At 52.2% G+C, this 20,893-nt stretch overlaps 1 protein-coding gene across 1 annotated transcript in view; it reads right to left on the reverse strand.

Annotated features, from left to right (window-relative positions):
- Positions 1–726: 726 nt before the first annotated feature.
- VSTM2B (V-set and transmembrane domain containing 2B) overlaps positions 727–20,893 on the reverse strand; it is a 28,014-nt gene continuing 7,847 nt past the window's right edge. Inside the window, exon 6 of the mRNA XM_059383919.1 lies at positions 727–1,415. Coding sequence (XP_059239902.1) covers positions 1,327–1,415 — 89 coding nt within the window. The 3' untranslated portion in view covers positions 727–1,326. The remainder of the gene's footprint in view (positions 1,416–20,893) is intronic.

The following is a 20,893-nucleotide window of genomic DNA, read 5'->3' on the forward strand; positions in this document are numbered from 1 at the left end:
CCCCCACGGCATGTCTATTCCTTTAAGATATGTGACACCTACCCAGACACCTGTATTTCAGAGGCTCAAAGCTATCCCTCTATGCATATAGAAAGAGTATGAGCTTCCCCATCTTCTCCCGGAATTTCCTTCTCAAGCTAGCAGTGAATCCAATGTGAAATAGTCTTATCCAAGTGGACAAATACATTGCATAATTACTTTAAACCAAAAGGGGAAAATTGGTTCTTGATTTAAATTACACTCTTCCACTTGTAGGCTTAATCTCACAAAACAAACTGAGGGTTGCTGGGGGCAGGGGGTTTGGGAGAAGGGGGTGGGATTATGGACATTGGGGAGGGTATGTGATTTGGTGAGTGCTGTGAAGTGTGTAAACCTGGTGATTCACAGACCTGTACCCCTGGGGATAAAAATATATGTTTATCAAAAATAAAAAATTAAAAAAAAAATTACACTCTTCCCAGCAACCTTCTTTCCTTCTGAACCCAGGCTGGGGGCTGCTCTTGATCCTGGCTCTGTGAGGTCCCCTGTGCCTCGTGGAGGCTGGGAAACACTCTGTCTGCTCTGTGCAGCCTTGGCCAGGTTCCCTGGGCTGTTGTCCATGCTGGGCTGCATCCTGCCAAGTGTGCAGCTGGCTTCAAAGAACAAGAGGTCATGGCATTCGGGCTGTTTTAGGCTCCTGGGCTTAACATTTATACATGCCTGCAGAAAGGTTATTTCAAAGTTGTTTTTTATTCAACTGTTATCAGCAATATACAATACAGTTTATAAACAAGTATCTGACCTTGTTTCCAATCTTTATTTAAAAATAAATATTATTGACAGTGAATTTTAATTATGATAAGATGTATCTTTTTAATCAAAATGTCTCAAAAGAAATAATTTACTTCAATAAAAAAAGGAAAGCCCCCAAAGAAAAGAAGTAAATAAAAAATTCCTAAACACAATAATCTACTAAAAATATTTTGCTTTGTCAGAAAGGCTTTGACCCAACATTTTTACATAGTATCCTAAAGATAACTGCTCAACAGTTCGTGCAAAATGAAGACTTGGAGGAAAAGTTTAGAAAAGAAAAATACATTGAAGTAGAGAAATCACGGATCCCATGCATACCGCATGGCCCAAATTCCATCTTATTTGAAAACTAGATGCATTATTTTAGGTGTTCTACGTTTGAGTAACCTCCCCCAAAATATGATTTATTCATTTTCCACGTGGAGTCTGTCATGCTTCTCTCAGTCTCTCTGTGTCCGTCTGGGGCTGCGGGCCTCACACCGGGTCCAGGCAGGTCATGTGGGGCAGCTGAGGTGAGCAGGATGGCCATGTCTGTCAGTGCCCCACCAGCAGGCGAAGGAACTTATGCAGACCTAGCAGGAGCAGGGACAGGAGTGGGTCTGTGGCCGAGCTAGGGCCAGTGCCTGCAGGGGATGAGAAAATGGGCACAGTGAACGCCTGATGCACGAGAACCTAGTGGCCATGAGCAGACCGGAGAGAAGCTGGGCACGTAGCTGATGCTTGGTAGCGGTTCCCTACAACAAGGAGGCATTTTGCCGTTTGTTGTTTTCAGACCACCCGTTTTAGACGCTACTGTGTTCAGACAAAAGGTACCCTGGCCTGAAGCTGGGTGAGTTAGATTGCAGTTCTCAAGTCCACGTTGTTATTTTAGCTAAATAAAAAGACAGTATACTCTCCCCACCACCACTCCCCTCAACGTATACTGCAAAGTACCCTCTGCAGGAAAGCCCCAGCTTCCCCTCTTCTCTAGGGAGACTCCACGACTTCACATGGCTCCAACCCCTCCAACCCCTGCCTGAATCGCACAGTTTAGCATTACAAATGCTATTTTAGGCATGCTGATGTTTCCGAGTCCTCTTCCCTTGTACAGTCAGTGGAGCCCTTGGGGTCAAAGTGGGGAGCTCAGAAATCACTGGTTGGTGGAGGTGAGGGAGCTGGGTTCCTGGAAGAGTGACGCCTGCAACAGTTCTAGTGGGAGGTCACTTCCATCTGCTTCTCCGGTGCTGCCATGAACTCGGGCCCCTGGCCCACCACAGGAATGATGACATGTGTCTTCATTCTGCCTCTCCTGGACAGCCTGCTCTGGCTTCCTGCCCATCTGTCATCAGGGTCTGTGTCTACTGGAGGTCTCTGGTGTAAGCTGGGACAGGCCTACCTGTGAGCCCTAGGCTTTCGTTGGAAGGTTGGACGCCCCAGGGGTCCTGAGAGAAGCCAGTGTAGAAGTGCTGCCCAAACCCTGGGGAAAGCACTGCCCCTAAGACCTGCTTAGGGTCTGGCTTCCTGAATGTAGACGGTTTCTAGCCCCAGCCTGCTCACTGGCACCCCCTGGAGGCCTCTCTCTTCCCTTCACTCCAGCTAACCAGCTGGGCTGCAGCTCTGCACCTGGACGGAGAGAGGCGGCCTTTCCCTGCGCCAAGCAGGCCAGGTTTCTGGTTTTCCTGACCAGGCTGGGCCTGAACCTATGACCTGCCCCTCTCTCCAGTTGAAAGAGCCAGTAATCTTCTATTCAAGGTGTTTCCCCCAATCACAAATCCTTCTTGCTCTGGAAATCACTGTGTTCTGGGCCCATCTCCCTTGGTAGAAGGAGGAGGATGGGTCAATGATCCAGGGGCCACTCCTGCTGCAGACTCCGGGATTCCATCCGCCCATTTTGGGAAACTGGCTATGTTCGAACATCTGAATGGAAGGGGGGTGGGGGCCGTCTGTGGAGCGCCTCTCGTCCACAGTGAATCGTTTCCAAGCACAGTCTGAGACCCCATGGAGAAGCATAAGGACAGGACAAGTCCAAGTGTGCGGACCTTCCTCTTCAGACACTGATTTTCCACACAGGTGTTGCTACTGGCCATTCTTACAGCCTGGTCGGAGCGGTCCTGGGCATCTTGCCATCCAACAGTGAGGAGGACCAGGGTATGCTGGTCACTCCAAAGACTCGGTTGGGTCCTCCTTTGCTGCTTTTCAACTGGGGGACGCAGCGGGCAGAGCGCTGCCTCTTGGGTACCCAGTTCTCACAGGCCCAGACTGGGCCCATTGACCTCCAGATCTCCTGGCTCAGATCTTTGTGCTCCTGCAAACCCTGACACTCAGGCAGAGTCAGGTGGGACCAAACAGCCACGTGAGACATGGGAAAGCAGAGGGATGTGCACAGCAGAACAGAGACCCTTGAGGGATGCAGGGGCAGGAGAAAGGGCAATTGGGCTCGTGAGCCGGACAAGGTAAACGTCACTTGCGGAACTCTGTGCATAGGAGATGCGAGGATAAATTTTAATTTTCCTCCAAATACTGCGGACTGGCCCTTCCCAGTGTCACACTATCACCTCCTCCCATTGCCAAGTTTTAGAATTGCACGAGACTTCCCAAAGACCCTGGATTAAAACAATCAGCCTGCCATTCATTGCTGGGCCAGAGTGGAAGCAGCAGGGGCTGGTGGGTCCCGGAGGCCAGTGCCTGGGGCTGGCAGACGCCAAGGTCTCTGGTGTCTCTGCTGATGGATGTCTGTGGGGGGGACAGCCAGGCTTTGGCTCCTGGGTGACATGTCATCCACTCTCTGGCCTAGTGTCACCAGAGAGGGGGCCCAGGGTGGTGGTGTCGGGCAGTGGGCTGGCACCTGGGAGAGAGGCTTCCGAGCCAGCCTGCTGTGTGTCCTGGGTGTGACCTGTGTGACTTGCTGTGTGACCCTGTACCTCTCCGGGTCTTGTGCCACACTCCATAAAGTGGAGATGTGCATACTCATGGCTCCATACAGTTACAGGCACTTGGCATGATGCACAAGGTTGGGGTCAGATCAAGCAAGGTCACAGTGGCTGACTGCAGGAATGACCACACTCTCCTTCCCTCATCTCTGCGATCCCCACAGCTGCACCCTATGGTGGTGTCCCCGACACCCCGGGCTAGGTCACATGACTTGCTTTGGCCAATGAACATTATCAAGTATGAGGCAAGCCAAGGCTTGCCCTTCCTCTGTGCCTCTTGTAGCCTGTGACCAAGCCTGGGCCAGCCTGCAGCAGGACAAAAGCCATGAGATGTCCCTGCTCAGCCTGTCTAGTCCAATCAGTCCTCAGCTGAAAGTTCAGCTGTGCAGAGAAGCATGAGTGAGCCCAGATGAGAACGGCAGATCACGAGCTAATGAATGGTTCTCACATTACGCCAAAGCCTCCGAATTTTCGAGTGCCCTGTCACACAATCATGTAAACATCAGTGCCTCAAACACAGTCAGTTGCTTTGCAAATAAATCTTATCGAAAAGGGTAACATAATCACTTTTCTGAAAAGCGTTGGAGAAAAACAGAATGTAGGAGGTTGTCGTTCGCTCAAGAGAAAAATTTCCCAAGAGAGAAGAAGTTGGGCAAATGATCTCCCCAGCCCTTTCTTACAAGACAGACGGACGTCCCTGGATCTTTGGTGGCAGAAAGACCGAGTTTTTGTTTGGAATGTTTTGGAACGTTTTGTTTGAAAGTTTTGGAATGTCTTGCCAATCCTCACTGGATATACAAACACACACCTGGCTTCCCGAATGGATCAGGGCCGACGGGGCAAGACTGACTTCCAGGTTGGCCCTGGAGGAAGAGGGCTCTTTACACCAGAGGGGGCAATTCAGGATGCTGGCAGTCCAGTGTCGCCCTCCCCAGGTGCCAGCTCCTGGGAGGGACAAGGACGGTGAGCACGAGGCTGCTGGGCCCCCCTCAACAGCTGCTGCCCCCAGCCCTGTCTTCACTTTCCTGGAGTGAACCAGGACAGCTCACTGTGTCGGGGCCCACTTTCCCCGGGCAGGGCCGGGCATGTGCCTCAGCTGGGGTAGGATCTCCAGTACCGGCCTCTTTCATTATGCCGCGAGCGGCGGCTCTGTTCCAGGGGGCCTGAGGCTGCTGCGCAATGGGATACGGCCCATCTCTGTATCTATTTCCTCTCTTCCCCAAGACTACAGGAATAGCACTGGAACACGCAGAAGTTTGTTTGTCATGATTAAGCTGGAAAATCAGGCTGCTTCCAATCAGGCTGGAAAATCAGAGGTGAGGGAAGCCCTCTGATGGGATAGTGGCTGATTCATTCTTTAATTTAACAAGTAGCACCATTTTGCTAATCATTCTTAAAGAAATCAAAGCTGCTTTTGCTCTGTGAATATTAACTTTTATCCTTGAGAGGGTGAGCGGGATAAGACGCCTCCTGGAGCCATTTAAGAGGCTCCTGAAGAAGCCAGTGGGGGCCCTGAGCCCCCATGGGCACAGCAGAAGCACCAGCCAAGCGGCTTCTGGACGGAAAGTCCCACTTTTTCATGGACCCAACAATGGCAGAATGCCAAACGCCCCGTCAGAAAACAGCACGGGCTCTCTGAGGCCATCTGAGGCCTCGTGACAGAGGTGCAGGAGGAGGTTTTTCTTGGGTCATCTCCTGGGACCCCTGCCCTGTCCACAATGTCTGGAGACTGAGCCCATGAGTCAGGTTCCTGGTGGGGGAGGGCCTGCAGGGGAAACAGCAGGACACCCCCACTACATCCCAGATGCCCACAGGCATGGGAGCCCTGATGGGAAAGCCCCCTCTCTGTGGACATCAGAAGCATGGTGAGCTGCTCCCCGGCTGGCCGAGGGGGTATGGCTAGCCAGGGAAGCCACCGTCGCCCCTCCATGGATCCTGCCTGCCCTTCCCGGGTTCCCTGTCCTTGGGGGTAACTTCTGCCCCGATGTGGTCTGTAGCACCTGCCACGCAGCCGTGGACAGGAGACAGCTGCAGGCCTGCGGGTGGCCTGGCTGCTGTCATGGAAGGGCTGGCCTGAGTCAGCCTCCGAGTCCAAGGCTGCTCCAAGGCCATTTTGTTTTTGTTTTCACTATAGATTAAAAACCAAAATGTGGTCCTGGTATGCAAAGAATAAATAAAACTCAGATACAATTGAGGCCTGGCTCTACCTACCTAAACAGATAACTGGTTGGTTCTGGCCCTCAGGGCCTAGGCTCAGGTTCACTCTGAGGGCTGACAGCACAATGCTGGGTCCTTCCCTTCCCAGAACTGCCCTAGAATATTCCACGCTGAGTACAGGTGGCCAGAGAACTAGTCTGGTCTCCACAGACAAGCCAGACCACCAGAGAACAAGGGTAGCCTAACGTAAGGGCCGTGAGGAGGGTCGTGAGGACAGTCCCCTCCTCTACGTCACCCAGAGCAAGGCACATGAGTCTGTTCTGCACTTCGTGCTGTCATAACACCTCTTTTAAATACAGGCTTCTTGGCTAGAAAAGTAGGAAGCCAAGTGAGTGACCTGGATGAGGCCTTTCAGCGCTGATGTCCAGTGTCGGCCTTTCCCCTTTTGCTCTGCCTCCAAGTGAGAGGGGGAGGGCTGGCCCCCAAGAGGCAGCAGCCTACGTGTGGCTGGTCTTTATGGGCTGGCCTCGGACCTCCATGTAGCCATGGGACAGAGGGCTGTCTGCCTGGAGCAGCCAGGGATGGCCTGGCCTCACTCCTGTTCCCATCAGCAGCCCCACTCCCTCCTGGACCCGAGGCAGAGGGGGCCAAGCCCCGGCTGAAGGAGAGGGTCCCTCGTAGAGCAGCCCAGGGCCAGGGTGCAGGGGGCTTCTCTCTGGGTTTTTAGGCGCTTGTGAAGTGGAGCAGAAAGGACATGTAGGAGTCACCCTGGCCAAGGTGGAGACGCCTGACCCAGAACATCAGGCCGGAGCTGCAGGCAGGGTCGCGGCGCTCCTGCAGGCTGGCCTCTCCCTCTTCTTCACCACCCCACCCCCTTCTCCAGCCCCACCTCCCTGGCCAGGAATCACCAGCTCCCACAGAGCCCAGGGGCAACAGCAGGGAGAAGGAAAAGGGAAGAAGCCATTGGAGGATCAGTAAGGTCTGCAGAGGGATCTGGCTGGGGGCACACAGTTCTAAAAAATTCTAAATTATAATCCAGCATGCAAAACCGGGGAGGAGGCTCTTACATGAAAGCAGAGGTTTGGGCGTCTACTGCCAACACCCGAGTCCCAGACACCCTGGGCATGTACCCCTCCCAGCTACCCGGCCCATAGCTGGGGGCTCTTCTCAGCAGGACTCTGCTGCTCATTGCTCCTTCCCTAACCCCAGCTGGACCAAGGGTGGATGCCAGTTACCCCCTGGCCCTCGAGCACTTGGGGCTCCCTTCGCTCAGCCAGCCTCGCTCGCCTCCACCACCCAGCCTGGCCCTCAGCAGCCCCTGACTTTGCAGCCCTCGAGCCAGCTCTGGGGCAGCATCCAGGAGGCCGGGCCTTGGTCCTGCCTTAGTTTGTATCTCGTGTGAAGACAGACACTGGCCCTCCCCGCTCTGATACATGGCCACCAGCACCCACGCCGCCACCGCCGCGGTTCTCTGCCTCCTCCCCAGACGTCACGCCGAGCAGGCCACGCAACCCTGCCGCAGCTGAGTGAGAAGAGGCCAGCCTTGTAAGGAGGCAGCTTCCCTTGTTGGCGTTTTAATTAAAGCCTCTTCATGGATATTTATTCAAAGGGAGTCAGCAAGGAATAACCGGGCACCAACAGAATTGGACAGAATTGATTTCTGCCATAAAATTAATGCATGCCGGTAACTAGGGCAGAAACTAGGCACAACCAGTGCAGTTGGGCTTTAAAGGAAACGGAGATGTTGGGAAGGAAAGCTGAGCGTGGAAGGAAGAGCTGCGGGAGAGCAAATGGGACGAGGGTCCCTTGGTCCCATGTTGATCGGCCCTGCTGCCTGGCCTGCCCGGGGCCTGGGTGGGAAGACAAGCTGTCCTCCGGCAGCCTCAGTGTCCAGCCAGTGGGAGGAGCCCTGGGGTGAACGGGGGCAGAGGCAGGGGTGGGACACTGGTTTTAGCCCTTGCTTGCTGTGTCTTCTGTGCACGGCCCCCGCGCTCCCTAAAGCATCTTCCTGTCTCCGTCACCACCCGTTGCTCACCTCCCTTCTTCAGACACACCTGGAGAGCTCTCTCCGAGGTGCAGAGCCCCTCTGCTCTAGGAGAAAGAGCAACCATCTCAGGGCTACAGCTGGGCTTCTCTGTGACACTCCCTAACAACCTCACCTTTGCTGTCCCCCTGCCAGCCGACCTGCTCTCCAGTCCACCGTTCTCTGTGAGCACCTGCAGTGGACTCTGGGCTCACCCTGCGGCACCTCTGTTTCCTTTGTCTAGTTCTGACCTGTGCCTCAAGCCTGCAACCAGTGCTACCTCCTCCAGGAAGCCCTCCCTGAGCGCCCCGGCACAGAGGGCTTGGGGCAAGTGTCTGCACTGTTCATGGGGCCCTTTGTCTCTCTACCACTTCTCTCCCCATTACCATAAATGCCTTTCTTACAATATGTCCTGCCTTGGTGGAAGCCCAGGCATCAGAGGACTGGCCTCAGACCTCCTCCTCTCCTCTGCCTGGGCAAGCAGCCCCGCCCCCAGGGAGGCATGGCGATCTGATGTGGGAGCGAATGTCCAGCACTGGGGAGTGGATGGCCCGAAGAAGACCCAGCCAGGCCCAAGCAGAGAGAGGCAAGCACCTTCAGAAAGAGGACAGCAGAGCTGGCTAGTCCCTGTTAGGGCAGACACTGTCACAGGATGGTACATTAAATGCAATCGTCCTAACTGCGGGAGTTGCTATTTCACTCTACTTCATGGGGATGGGGGAGGGTGAGGGGGGGGGGGTGAGATCCAGAGCCCTGACGTACCCAAGGCCTAGGGTTGCCAGAAAAAATACAGGACACCAGCTCAGTTTGAATTTCAGGTAAACAATGAATAATTTTAAGTTCATGTATATCCCATATACTGCATGGGACCTACTTGCACTCAAAGGCTATTGTTTGTTTCTTGTGATTCAATTAACCGGGTGTCCTGAATTTTCATTTTTTAAATCTGGCCCTACCAAGGGCCAGATAAATAAATGGCAGAGTCCAGACTTATACCCAGACCGTCCGGCTGCTGTCCACACACCAACCCCCTGCCTAGACTACCTCTCAGAACCAAAGAGCAGGAGCGCTGCTCCCCACCCCCCATGCCCCAGCTGGATCGCAGCCCCAAGCTGCTTCCTAGGGAGATGGCGTAGGAGGAGATGTTCTTCTGTATTTTAACCTTCATAATGGCTTTTTTTTTTTTTTTAAAGATTTTATTTATTTACTTGACAGAGAGAAATCACAAGTAGACGGAGAGGCAGGCAGAGAGAGAGAGAGAGAGAGAGAAAGAGAGAAGCAGGCTCCCCACTGAGCAGAGAGCCCGATGTGGTACTCCATCCCAGGACCCTGAGATCATGACCTGAGCAGAAGGCAGTGGCTTAACCCACTGAGCCACCCAGGTGCCCCATAATGGCTTCTTAATGTGGCCACAACTTTGTTGTGAACTCCCTTCCAGCTTCCTATTTCTTTTGAAATGAGATCTCGCTCCAAATGATCCCTTAATGGTGTCACTTAATGAAAATGGTAAACTAGTCTTTCCGTGTTGTCAGGAGGCCAGTGTTGGCAGAGCCAGGGATAGCCCTGACCACGGTGACCGTCAGGGTGCACCCCGGGCGGGGGGAGGGGGGCTCCCTCAGTGCTGGGGCCCATCCTCATGGGGGATCCGCCACTCTCCATCCGGATTCTCTGAGCTCTGAGGCTGCAGGGTGCTAACAGCACACGATTCTGGGTTCTCTCCTTTTATCCTCTCAGTGGCCGTAGGAGGTAGAAGCCATTTTCTCCTCACCCAGGTGAGACCCAGAGAGATTAAGGGGCTTGTTAAAGTTGCACAGCGGGTAGGCAGTATAGGTATAGGAGTTAATCTCTGGTGTAGCTGTGAGTGGAATCTCGGCTCCTTAGCCTGAGGGAGGCTCTTCCTGACCCCACTCAGGGATCCCTCTGCCTCATCTGCTTCCACAATGCTTCAGGTACCCCCACCTCCAGCTGACTGAGGTGCTGCATGGAGGCCGCTCATGCTGTCCCCTTTACTAGAGGGCCCTGCTCTGTCTCCTCTGGCTGCCCACAGCCCACTCCCCTTCCCCAGCCGAGCCCAGCCCAACCCAGAGGCCCTTACAAGGTGACCTCCAAGACAGTTCTCCTGTTGCATACTACCCCCTGCTGAACTGTCCTGGCCCACCCTTGCCTGGTCCCTGTGTAAGGACCTATTTAGCCAGAGGCCTCCATCAAAGTTAAACAATAACGTTGTTTAAAGGTCGCTGCTCCCCTTCCCCCAGGGGACTTACTTAAAAACAAGCCCCAGAGGAGATTATGCTGAGTGAAGTAAGTCAAGCAGAGAGAGTCAATTATCATGGTTTCACTTATTTGTGGAGCCTAACAAATAGCATGGTGGACATGGGGAGTTAGAGAAGAGAAGGGAGTTGGGGGAAATTGGAAGGGGAGGTGAACCATGAGAGACTATGGACTCTGAAAACCAATCTGAGGGGTTTTAAGTGGTGGGGGGTGGGAGGTTGGGGTACCAGGTGGTGGGTATTAGAGAGGGCATGGATTGCATGGAGCATTGGGTGTGGTACAAAAACAATGAATACTGTTATGCTGAAAATAAATAAAAAATAAATTAAAATAAATTAATAAATAAACAAGTCCCGGAAACCAGCTCCAGGTAACAAAGCCCAGATACAAGGGTGGGTCAGTCCAGGTGGGGACATCCGATCAGTGGGGGGTTGCATACTGTCTCCCTAGCTACCAAGGAGTATGGGCCCCACCCTTTGGGAGCCTTTTGGGCGCCAGTTCTAACCAAGGTGATAGGCTAGGTCAAATGTCTACTATAGGGTAGACTGTAATTCAGTTGGTCACCTAGCATCACTGTGCAGCTTTCTCTGTGTGTTACAATTTCATTGACCACCTGTGCATGGCCAGGCCCAACCGCATGGCCTTTGCCCTTAAAAGTTAGTCTGTGAAACAGAGAAAGGTCGTCCTCTCTGTAAGAGGCGCAGCCCTGGCCCGTCAGTTTGATTCTTGATGCTTGACACGAAATAAAGCTTTGCTTGACCTTCGCTTTGTATCAGTCTTGCTCCTTTAATCACGGATGCATTATTAGGGGACCTAACACCTGGACCCTCCCTCTCACCAAATCAGCTGTCTCCTGGCAGGGCAGGGATGTTCCTGACTCCCCACATTCACTGATCTCAACAGCCAGGCACCCACTCAGTAAAAAGACACAGCACCCTTTTCAAATGCAAAGCGCCCATCACACCCTGGCCCCCCAGGGGCTCCATCCTAGCTAGGAGATCTGACTCTTCACCTGGCCCCAGCCCAGCCCACTTTGCACCTTCACACCTGCTTTCCAGCCCTGTCATCTACCACACTGCTCTCCCTGTGCCTGCCTTTTCCTCTGCACCCCCAAGGTCTCCCTGAGACACTGCATCCACTTGGACTCCATCTGGAGGCTCCCTGCCTCCTGTGGACTTGAGGGCAAGTTCCGATTCTTCCCAGCTGCCTTTGCGCGCCCATGGGAGGTTCACCTTCTGACTCCTGTCTCCCAGCACCCTGCCCACACCCTGCAATGCTCATAAAATACGGGCTGAATGAATGAATGGACGTCTTTCTTAGTCTAAGCATCCAGACATTCACCAGATGCTTCACATTTGGAATCTCATTTTTCATCTTCAAACCCAAGCTGGTGCTGGAGGCCGGTTGCTACCACACTGATCTGACCTTTCAACTGCCCGAGACTGTACGCGCACGTCTCTTTGTCCAACTTTTCCTCAAACGAATTTCACTGTTTTACATTCATTTTCCCTTTATGATAATTTCTTCATTAAAAATTTTTTGTTCTGCTATGTTACATGCAGTCTGTAAGCCACTTCAAATTCTTCCCTTAGAAGGTGACATATATATATATATATATATACATATATATATATATGTGTTACTTGTATACCCTATGTAATTTGTGTATTTTTGTATTACATATATATATATATATATATATATATATATATGGCTATATCCATTGCTTTTTAAATCTAAAGCAGTAGACCCCCCCCCTTTTTAAGCTAATTTCTGCATGGAACCCTGATATTTCAAGCCATTAGAAAAACCAAACAGCTCTGGTTAAAGCTAGGAATAGGGCTGGAACTCAGGGTTCCAAGGAACACAGCTTGAGAACCATTCACCAGAGGCTCTTGAGGACCCTTTCCAGATCTGAAACACACAGACCTGTGGCTGCTGGGGCACTAGGGTGCCTATTACACAGATAGGGAATGGAGGACCTGCCAGGGCTTCAAATTAGTGGACCCTGCCCCTCTTCGGGGCATCCTAGCCCCATCCAAATCCCACAGGTCCCCTCTACAGCCCTTGTGTCCTTTGACAGAGCGTGCCCCAGATACCCCAGGTCAGACAAACGTTGGGCACTCAATGTCGGCTCAATGAAGCCTGCTTAATGTGTGGGTCCAGGACTCAGCTTCCTTGCCCTCCTCTATGGAGTGGGACCTGGCCATGAAGAGAGGCCAGAGGGCCAAGGACGAAGGTCTAGAGGTCCCCGAGCCCAGCACTGCCAGGACACAACTGCAAACCTTTCTTCTAGGTTCTGCCTTGACCGTGCCCAGGTATTTCTTTCTGTTTCACACTGACGACTTTTCGTTAGAAATACAATTTAACTGAAAAGGTTAACACATTTTAATTGCCCAGGGATAGTGCTCTGAAAATTCTTTAACATGTGCTCATTAAATAAAATTAGCACAGAGGAGCTGCCCAGGATATGTCACGCATTAAAATATGACTCTGTAGACTAGAATGCATTATGAATTATTGCCTTGTGTATTTTTTGTTACATTAGTCTTTAATGCGAATATAGTTATTCCTGCCCACCTGGAGATTTTATTTCTTTTTTGATGCTTGAAAACAAATGTATCCACATTGAGTTTTGGATGGATAATAATCATGCAATCAGTCTTGGTCAGGCTGCATTCACCAGAGTGCCCAGTGTCCAGCAGATGGGAAGGTCCCCCACTCTTGTCCTTCACCAGGGAGCGAAGGTGGTGCCTTCTAAAGGCTGAAGGGATAGGGGAGCTGGAGCAGGCTGGAGACTAGCTGTGTCCACTTGCCCTGCCCATTCTTACTGTACCTGGGGACTATAGACAGAAGCAAGGGCTCATATGGAATTCTGAGCTGAACCAGTTTGTGCCATGCCACTGCCTAGGAAACTTCTTCTGGAATATGGACTGCGTGTGTGTGTCAGGTTTGGGCAATGCCAACCCTGGGCATGTCTGCAGCCCCAACCCCACACATTCTGTAAGACTCATCATGTACCCCACCAGAACCCATCTTCCCATTCCTGTTTCATCTACATATCCACTCATCCTTCCTTTTATCCCCCATTCACCCATCCATTCACCTGTTCACATTCTTCCTTCCATCTATCTTCACCTACCCTCATCCTTCATTCCACCTACACTTTCACTCCTCCTTCTATCCATTCTCACTTCCACTCAACCTTCCATCCACCCACACATCCACTCATCCTTCCACCCATTCATCCACATGTCCACATGTCCTTCCAACTGTCTACACCTCTGTCCATCCTTCCATCCACCCACACTTCCACTCATCTTCCACCCATTCATCCACATGTCCACATGTCCTTCCAACTGTCTACACCTCTGTCCATCCTTCCATCCACCCACACTTCCACTCATTCTTCCATCCATTCATCCACACATCCATTTGTCCTTCCATCCATCCATCCATCCATCTACACACCCACTCATATTTCCTTCCACTCATCCCTACCCTCTTACCATATTTTCACATCTTTCCCTTGATTCAGCCACCGGCTTGTTTTTCCACCCCCACCAGTCCCACCACCTATCTAACCAAACAGGTCGTCTAAGACCCATAATCTCTTAGCTGGATCACTGCCTCTAAAGTGGTTTCTCCACATCCACTCTGTCCTCACCTCTCCAACCTCCACACAGCAGCCAGAGTATTGGTTCCAAAAACATCATCCCTTATCACTCACTTGCTCCCCATTCTGTTGCCCATAAGACAAAGCCCAAACACCCATCTCTATCATAAGGCCTTATGGAGTAGGAGCTCTGAAATACTCTTTACTTACATTTCCCTCTGTTCCCTTTCTTGTTTGTTGCCCCAACTGCAGTAATGTTTGTCAGGTCTTTGTACTCTCCTGTTCCCTCCTGCCATGCTACAGGATCTTTGCACACACTGTCCCCTCTTCTTAGAAACCCAACCTACTCTCCTTACCCTCTCTCTTTACTCTTAACCATCTTTCAGATTATGGCTCATGCGTCACTCCCTCAGACACCCTTCCCTGGCTGAGTCAAGTCTCCCTATTTTTAGCTCCTATAGCTCATGGGCCTCTCATTTAGAGTAACCAGCCATGGCTGCAAACTTCCACTTGCCATGTGACTATTTGATCAATGTCTGCTTCTCTCTCTGTCAGACTCTGAGGACCTTGTATGTGTCCTCAATGCCTAGCACAGTTCCTGCATATAAAAGATGTTCAACGAACATTAGTTGAACGAACGAATGAATGAATGAATGAATGAACTAGTGCCAGGCCCAATGAACACGGGGCAGGGAGGATAAAGACCTGAGAAAGAACTTAGCCTGCCTCACTGGGGCATCAGCCTGGCATCTGCCAGACACCGACTCCATGATAGAGAAGGAAAGGTTGGGAGCCCCGAGACATCAGTGGAGCCCTTCTGGATGCTCAGGGTGAATGAGACCCCTTTGACCGGAGGATCAACAAAGCTCTCCTCCCTTCTTTGAAGTGATATCTACCTTCCCACCTTTTCTGAGCCCTTCTTGTGCCCCAGCTGAGCCCTGCATTCATTCTCAGCATACTTCTTGCTTGGTCTGACCACCACTGTGAGACAGTGAGCTCCTCCCTGAGATAGGGGATGGGGCTCCCTGATGCTCTGGGCAGTTGGCTCTGGCCAGACCAAATATAGTTGGCCAAGAGTGCCCTTTCAGGATGAGCCATGGTATGTCAGCTCTCCCTCCTTCTGGTTTATTATATTATATATAAAGATCCTTCATCTGGGCCAAGTGGCATTTCTGTGAGAATCAGTTGTAATAAAATTTGCTATAAGGGGACTCACGTGGCAGCTGGGCTTTCCTGGTTAAAGAAAATGGATTTCCTCCTGAGGAAAGCTGATGGGCAGGGGGCCAGAAATGAGCAGAGCAAGGGGCTCTCTGTCTTGGCCAACAGACATTAACAGTAGGTGGGCCTCCTTTTCGGTGAGTCTGCATGGGCTCTCTGTGCTGGGTGGGAGGAAGGTCCCCATGGGGCAGGGAGGGGTATGGCTGGACAGAGGGGCCCTGGCCTTCAGCCCTGCAAATAGGCCGCTCAGGCTCCCAGCACCTACCCATGGTGGTCTTTGTCCTACCTTCTCCCCAGTGGTCCTTGGGACCAACCAACACCTTGATTGGTCGTCATCAGGCACAGTGAGCCACAGCAAGGGCATTTGGCTAGAGCGTGAACATGAAAAGCAACCACAGGACCTCGTGTGGAAGGGCCAGTGCAAGCCCAAGCCTGTGACAGTGGCCCCAAGGCCCCTCCACAGGCGCCTCTCTGTGGGACACCGGGCTTTCCCACAAAAGCAGTTCTACCTTGAGTGGTAAGAGTCCCAGTAAGGGGGATGTGGGCCACCCCATCCCCAGTCCAGGCCTGCTCTGGAGGCTCTTTGGCTATTTGACTGTCACCGAAGGGGTTGTTCCTTCTGCTCCCTTCTCCTGTGGAGGGGTCCTAGTCTAGTGCTGCAAACACCAGGCTCTCCTCAGAATGGCTTTCCAGCAACCAAAGGGCCTGTCTCCTCCCATCACAATGGCCTGTGGACAGCAGCCTATACAACCCTGAACCAAGACCAGGGATAACACAGGTGCACAGAGTGGCCTACAGGCAGGTGCACACACATGGTGTGGTTTAAGGTGGAACTTGAGAAAAACCAGGATAAGGTTGTCCTTGCTCATGAAGGAGCTCCTAACACATCGAAAACAGCCACAGCCAGGCCAGGAGGAGGGCGTAGAGTCCTCCCCATTTCCTACCTGGAAAAGGCACTAGGAGAAAAAGGACAAAAATAGAAACCCACTGAGCCATTTACAGTCTGAAGGCACTTTCTGTTCTGAAGCTCCCCAGCTTCCTCCCATCACCTTTAGCTCCATGAGGCTCACAGCAGTGCAGAGGGAGAAATGTCTCAGGGCGAGGGCTCAGATCTGAGCACCATGAAAGGATCCTGGGCAGTCAATGCCATTTGCCTAAATGATACAGATAACAGGAGTCAGCATCTACTGAGGCTTTTCTAGGTGGCAGGCGCTGCGCTAAGCTCAGCTCTCTCTCTGTAGATTGTTTCCTCTGATGCTGGCACAGGTCCAGGAACCACCCAGACAAGAACTGATGTGGAAGTCACACATGGGGCGCATGGATCAGGATTCGGATCCGAGCAGCTGGACTCATGCAGAAAATGGGAAGCACGGTACTTACGAAGGTTAGGAGGGATAAGGCACATACTGTGATATCTCTGCGGTCGGGGCTCTGTAGGGCCCAGAAATGGGGCGAGTGTTGTGGCAGCCACCCCTGGATTGCTTATGAGCCATCTCACTGGACAGTAAGGAACACTCGAAATGTCAGGAGGAAGAATAAAATGTCTGAGAAAGGTGGTAAGGAAAGGCTTCCTTCTGAATTGTTCTTGGTCTCCAGGTTTGCGCTTTTTCTCTTCCACCATAAGGGGCAGCCCCTGAGAGAAGTGACTGGGCCACGTCCCCGGGGCTCCCCAATTATGGGCGCCGGGTGTCCAGCTGGGAGCACTCAGGCCACACCCTCTTTGTAGTTGGCTTCCAGACATGAGGGGTCTGTTCCCCACATCAGCCCTTCTGGCCAGGTGGTGGCTTCTGAGCTGGACAGAGCAGAACCCCCGGGGGTGGCTGAAAGCTGGGGAGAAAGCTTTTGAAATGTCCACTTTGGCCCTATTTTGTGCAGACAGAGGCCCTCCAAACCTTCCGCTTGAACCAGAAACACCAGAGGCCAGTCCAGAGTGGCTTTGATGTTTCAGTCCAAGGAGTGATAATGTGGAACACAATGACCAGTAATTTCCAGAAGCAGCCTCCCCAGGACTGCCAGCTGGCCTGCCTCTCCAGGAGGGCACAGGTCTCAAGCTCTTGTCGAAGGCTGAGAGGCCCCTCCTGTAGCTATTTGCATGGTGAGCTGCTCAGTAGCAGCTAAACCCAGAGGTAGCCCAGAGGAGGCTGAATTGGTTAAGTCATCTTGGTATTTATAGCACACCTTCCCCAGGAGTAGCAAAGCCACAGACAAGCAGGCTAGTTTCCCCAGAAGCCCCACCACAGGGTAAGTCTGCCACCCTTCAAGGAGCAGGTAGGGATCGGCAGTTACGGGGGCCAGGCCTGTTTGCTGGTCATCCTAAACTTCCCTGCTGCCCTTCCATAAGACCAAGGGAAGCTTCTCACGCTTCAGATAGGAGTTTCTGAGAGATGACCAGTAACAGTCAGCAAAGCTCGGAGGAATAGAAAAGATAATTCTTTTTTTCCTTCTGTGCTGCAAAGAAGTGTTCGAACCAAGCCAACATCTCCCATACAGCTCAGGGGTTTAGACCACAGCCAAGCCCTTGCCTCTGTCCACATGGGGCAGAACTAATCAATATCATTTTACAAAAGCACTTGACCTTATTTATCTCCACAGATGCTTGGGGAATCCTTAATATTCAGAGCTTTAAAAGTGTGCACCTGGCTTATTAATGAGTAGCTCCTTGGTGGGTTTGGCTCCCAGTGACATTTAGAAAGGCCGGCTCTCCACTTTTCTTGTGGGGGCCTCCACCTGAGCTGGGGAAGGGGTCTGTGCCCTGGGGAGGGGACTGTGAGATGAAGGGAGGCAGGAGGAGTTACTCAGAACAGCAAAAAGGAGGGAAACCCGGGGTGGGCGTGTGGCCCATAATCAGTGCTCAGGAAAAGGTAAGTTCTATTCATCGTCATTGCAATCCACAGGGTAGCTGTTTTGTCCTTAATTTGGGATCTCCCTTATGCAGAAAGAATGGCCACGCAATGGGCTGGCTAACCACTCAGTGGTGGACGAAGGTCATCCCATCTGGTGTGACTTTCTCAATTCATGTGGCTCAGGATGGGGAGGGAGGCAAGGCCTCCAGCAGCTTTCCCAGGACTGACCTAAGCAGGCGGACAAAGCTCCAGGTGCCTCTTTGTGTCAGAAACTGCACGCTCCCTATAGGAAGCCTCCTCTGATTGCCTTTGGTGGATGAGGACTATCAACTGACACAGACTTCTTTGTGGCAGAGATCCACAGGTGCCCTTGACACTCTTGAGCTGGGTGCATGGCCACCATCACCGGTTCCTGCTCATGGCGGTCACGTGACTGGCCCATGGGGCCGAGGATGCCATGCAGCCAATAATCAAACATGTTTGCTGTCGGGGATCACGCAGGCCTCTCTCACCAGCTGTGAGGCTCAGCCATTTTCTTTATGAAATCCTTTAATTTCTCTTTCAGGATGCTCAGGGAGCCTCACCCTCTTCTCTGGGACAAATTTTGCTAGACTTATTTTCTCTTTAATTATGATCCTCATGTCACATCAGAGCTTGAGGGAAGAGTGAATTGTTTATTGAAGGCAATTGTTTTGGGGCTCTTCGTGGGTCCAGGGAGATTGGGAACACCAGGTGACTCTTGCTTGGCTCTGCTGGCCTGGGTGGAGACTTTCCCAGCTCCATGGAGACTCTCCCAGGTTGGTCATCTCCGCGGGGCAAGGGCTGAGAGTGAGGGCCTTCACCTTGTCCACAGCCCCCTTCTGGTATGGTTTATAGTTGCCATGGTGATACCCAAGGATGCTCCTCTCAGTGGCTCCCAGCAGTAAGAGCCTCTTGAAAGCTGGCACACCCATGGCCTTGACTCTCTCTCTCATTAGTAATTGAAATACTGAGAGCCAGTTCCCTGTGTGGGCCCCAGGCTGCAGTTTGCCACATCAGCCGGCTCTCTGTAGGGGCCTGGGTGCCTCTCCTTGGAGCCGGAGCCTTGAGGCTAATTAGAGGTTCGCATGCCACAGATCTGATCCCCAGGTCCCCGCAGAGGGGAACCTCTTGCCAACACACAAGCCATTGAGTTGCAAACTATATTCTTCTGAGGCTGCCGTTGGCTTCACTGTGGCACCAACGCCTTTCCTGATTAGAAGGGTTTGTCTGGAAGATACTCTGTTTTGTTCTCTCTCTCTTGCTCTCTCTTTTTTATTTTTTCTAGAAATGGCAATCAGCAACAAAGTGTTCATAAAAAATAGGTCAGCGTTCAGATTAATTAGGAGCCAGATTTACGAGGACGTGGCTAAGAAGGGGCCTGGTCTCCTGTGCCAACTCCACTGTGCTAATCCAGCCCATGTTATTTTTAAGCACAAATATCAAAATGTCTCTTGACAAATGAGACGTGAAATGAATGAATTTTTGGACATAAACTTTTAGTGCAAATATGTATTTGGCTGTGTTGGGCACCTATGGGGCACAGGAAGGGTTTTCTGGCCTGGCTGGGCAGTAGTTAAAGGACAGACATTCAAGTGAGTACCCACCCCCCACCCCCCTGCAACACACACACACACACACACACACACAAACACCCCTTTCCTGGCATTGCTGAAGTAGCTTGCTTGAAAAACACAGTATTGTCTGGGACTTCTTTCTTCCAGGAGCAATTGCTGAACCAATGACTGGGGAGGTGGGCTGGAACCAGCCCTGAGGCTGCCATTCTCAAACAGCCAGAGTGTCCCCTTGACCCAGGCCTGGAATGGCCTTTTTAGCTAGAAACTCAGCTTTGGATTTGTCTTGGAATTGGGGTGGGGTTGAAACCCTCTTCCTCTGTCTGAGAGTTGGGTTATCGCCGACGCACCCCCTGAATCACTATCCACCTTTCTGCACTCTGTTCGAAGCCCCTGGGCACTGGTCCATCCAGGCCACTTCGTCAGAGTCCTTGCCCGAGGCTCTCAGGAGGGTTTGGCCAGTAGGAGGCCCGCCCAGGAACTGGAGTGCAGGAGGAAAGTGAGGTCCTTGCTGGGCCATCCGACCAAGCCCACAGCTCCCGTCAGGCAGGCCGCTCCAACTGGCCAGTCCCTCCGGGTTATACTAATTGCTCCCCCTTTGCCCCTTCAGGCCAGGGGTGCTAAAGGCTCCCACTGTCCCCAGCCCCGGGGACTGGCACTCATGCTTTGTTGGCTACCCTAGCCCTGTCCACACCTTCAGAAACTACTCTCGTCGCCTTTCCCCAGTGACCCTGTTTGAATGTGCCATTTGCTTTGCCAGCACCTGACTGATAAACTCCATCAGTACTCCGTGCTTGTTAACCAGGTGGCAGTAGTCCTTGCCGGCGCCTTGTCCTCGAGGCTGCTGAAAACTGTGAGCAAGGGAGGTCAGGCCTGAGGTCACGGTCTCAAGCTCCCTGTCTGGCTCATGCTGCTGGTGGCTCTGGTGGACTGGCTGGCCTGCTGCACCCCAGGCTCAGTGACACACACACCTGCAGAACAGTGATCAACGCCTGCCACCTAAAACACCATGTTCAGGCTTTGTCCCGCTGACAGCCCAAACCTGGGTGGCCTTGGGTGGTAGGCGGGATGGAACACATAGGACCACATGGGCCCCCTCCTTGGGATCAAGGCCATTTGGGTATGTTTGTGGATTAGAAATCAGCTCATACACTTCTCCATGGCCACAGTGGGGCACAGAGGTACCCAGAGCACCGTGACTCTCCCAAGACCTTCACCTGGAGATGGGAAGGTACAGGCTTTCTGGTCTTTTGGCAGAAGGCCCACCTCTGGCCTTCTGAATGGGAGCTGGAAAGAAACTTGGGGTTCTTTCTGAGATGTGTCTAGTAGTTCCAGGCCTGTTCAGGAGCCGGCAACTGCTCGGGATGATAGAGACCTTATGGGCCACCACACCCCCATCCTGGTGGCACTGCCCTATCAGCCCTGTTGGGAGTCCACTTGGTGTGCTTTTCGGAGGGAATGCACATTACAAG

The sequence above is a fragment of the Mustela nigripes genome, chromosome 17 (genome assembly GCF_022355385.1).
Source record: "Mustela nigripes isolate SB6536 chromosome 17, MUSNIG.SB6536, whole genome shotgun sequence".
Taxonomy (NCBI): domain Eukaryota; kingdom Metazoa; phylum Chordata; class Mammalia; order Carnivora; family Mustelidae; genus Mustela; species Mustela nigripes.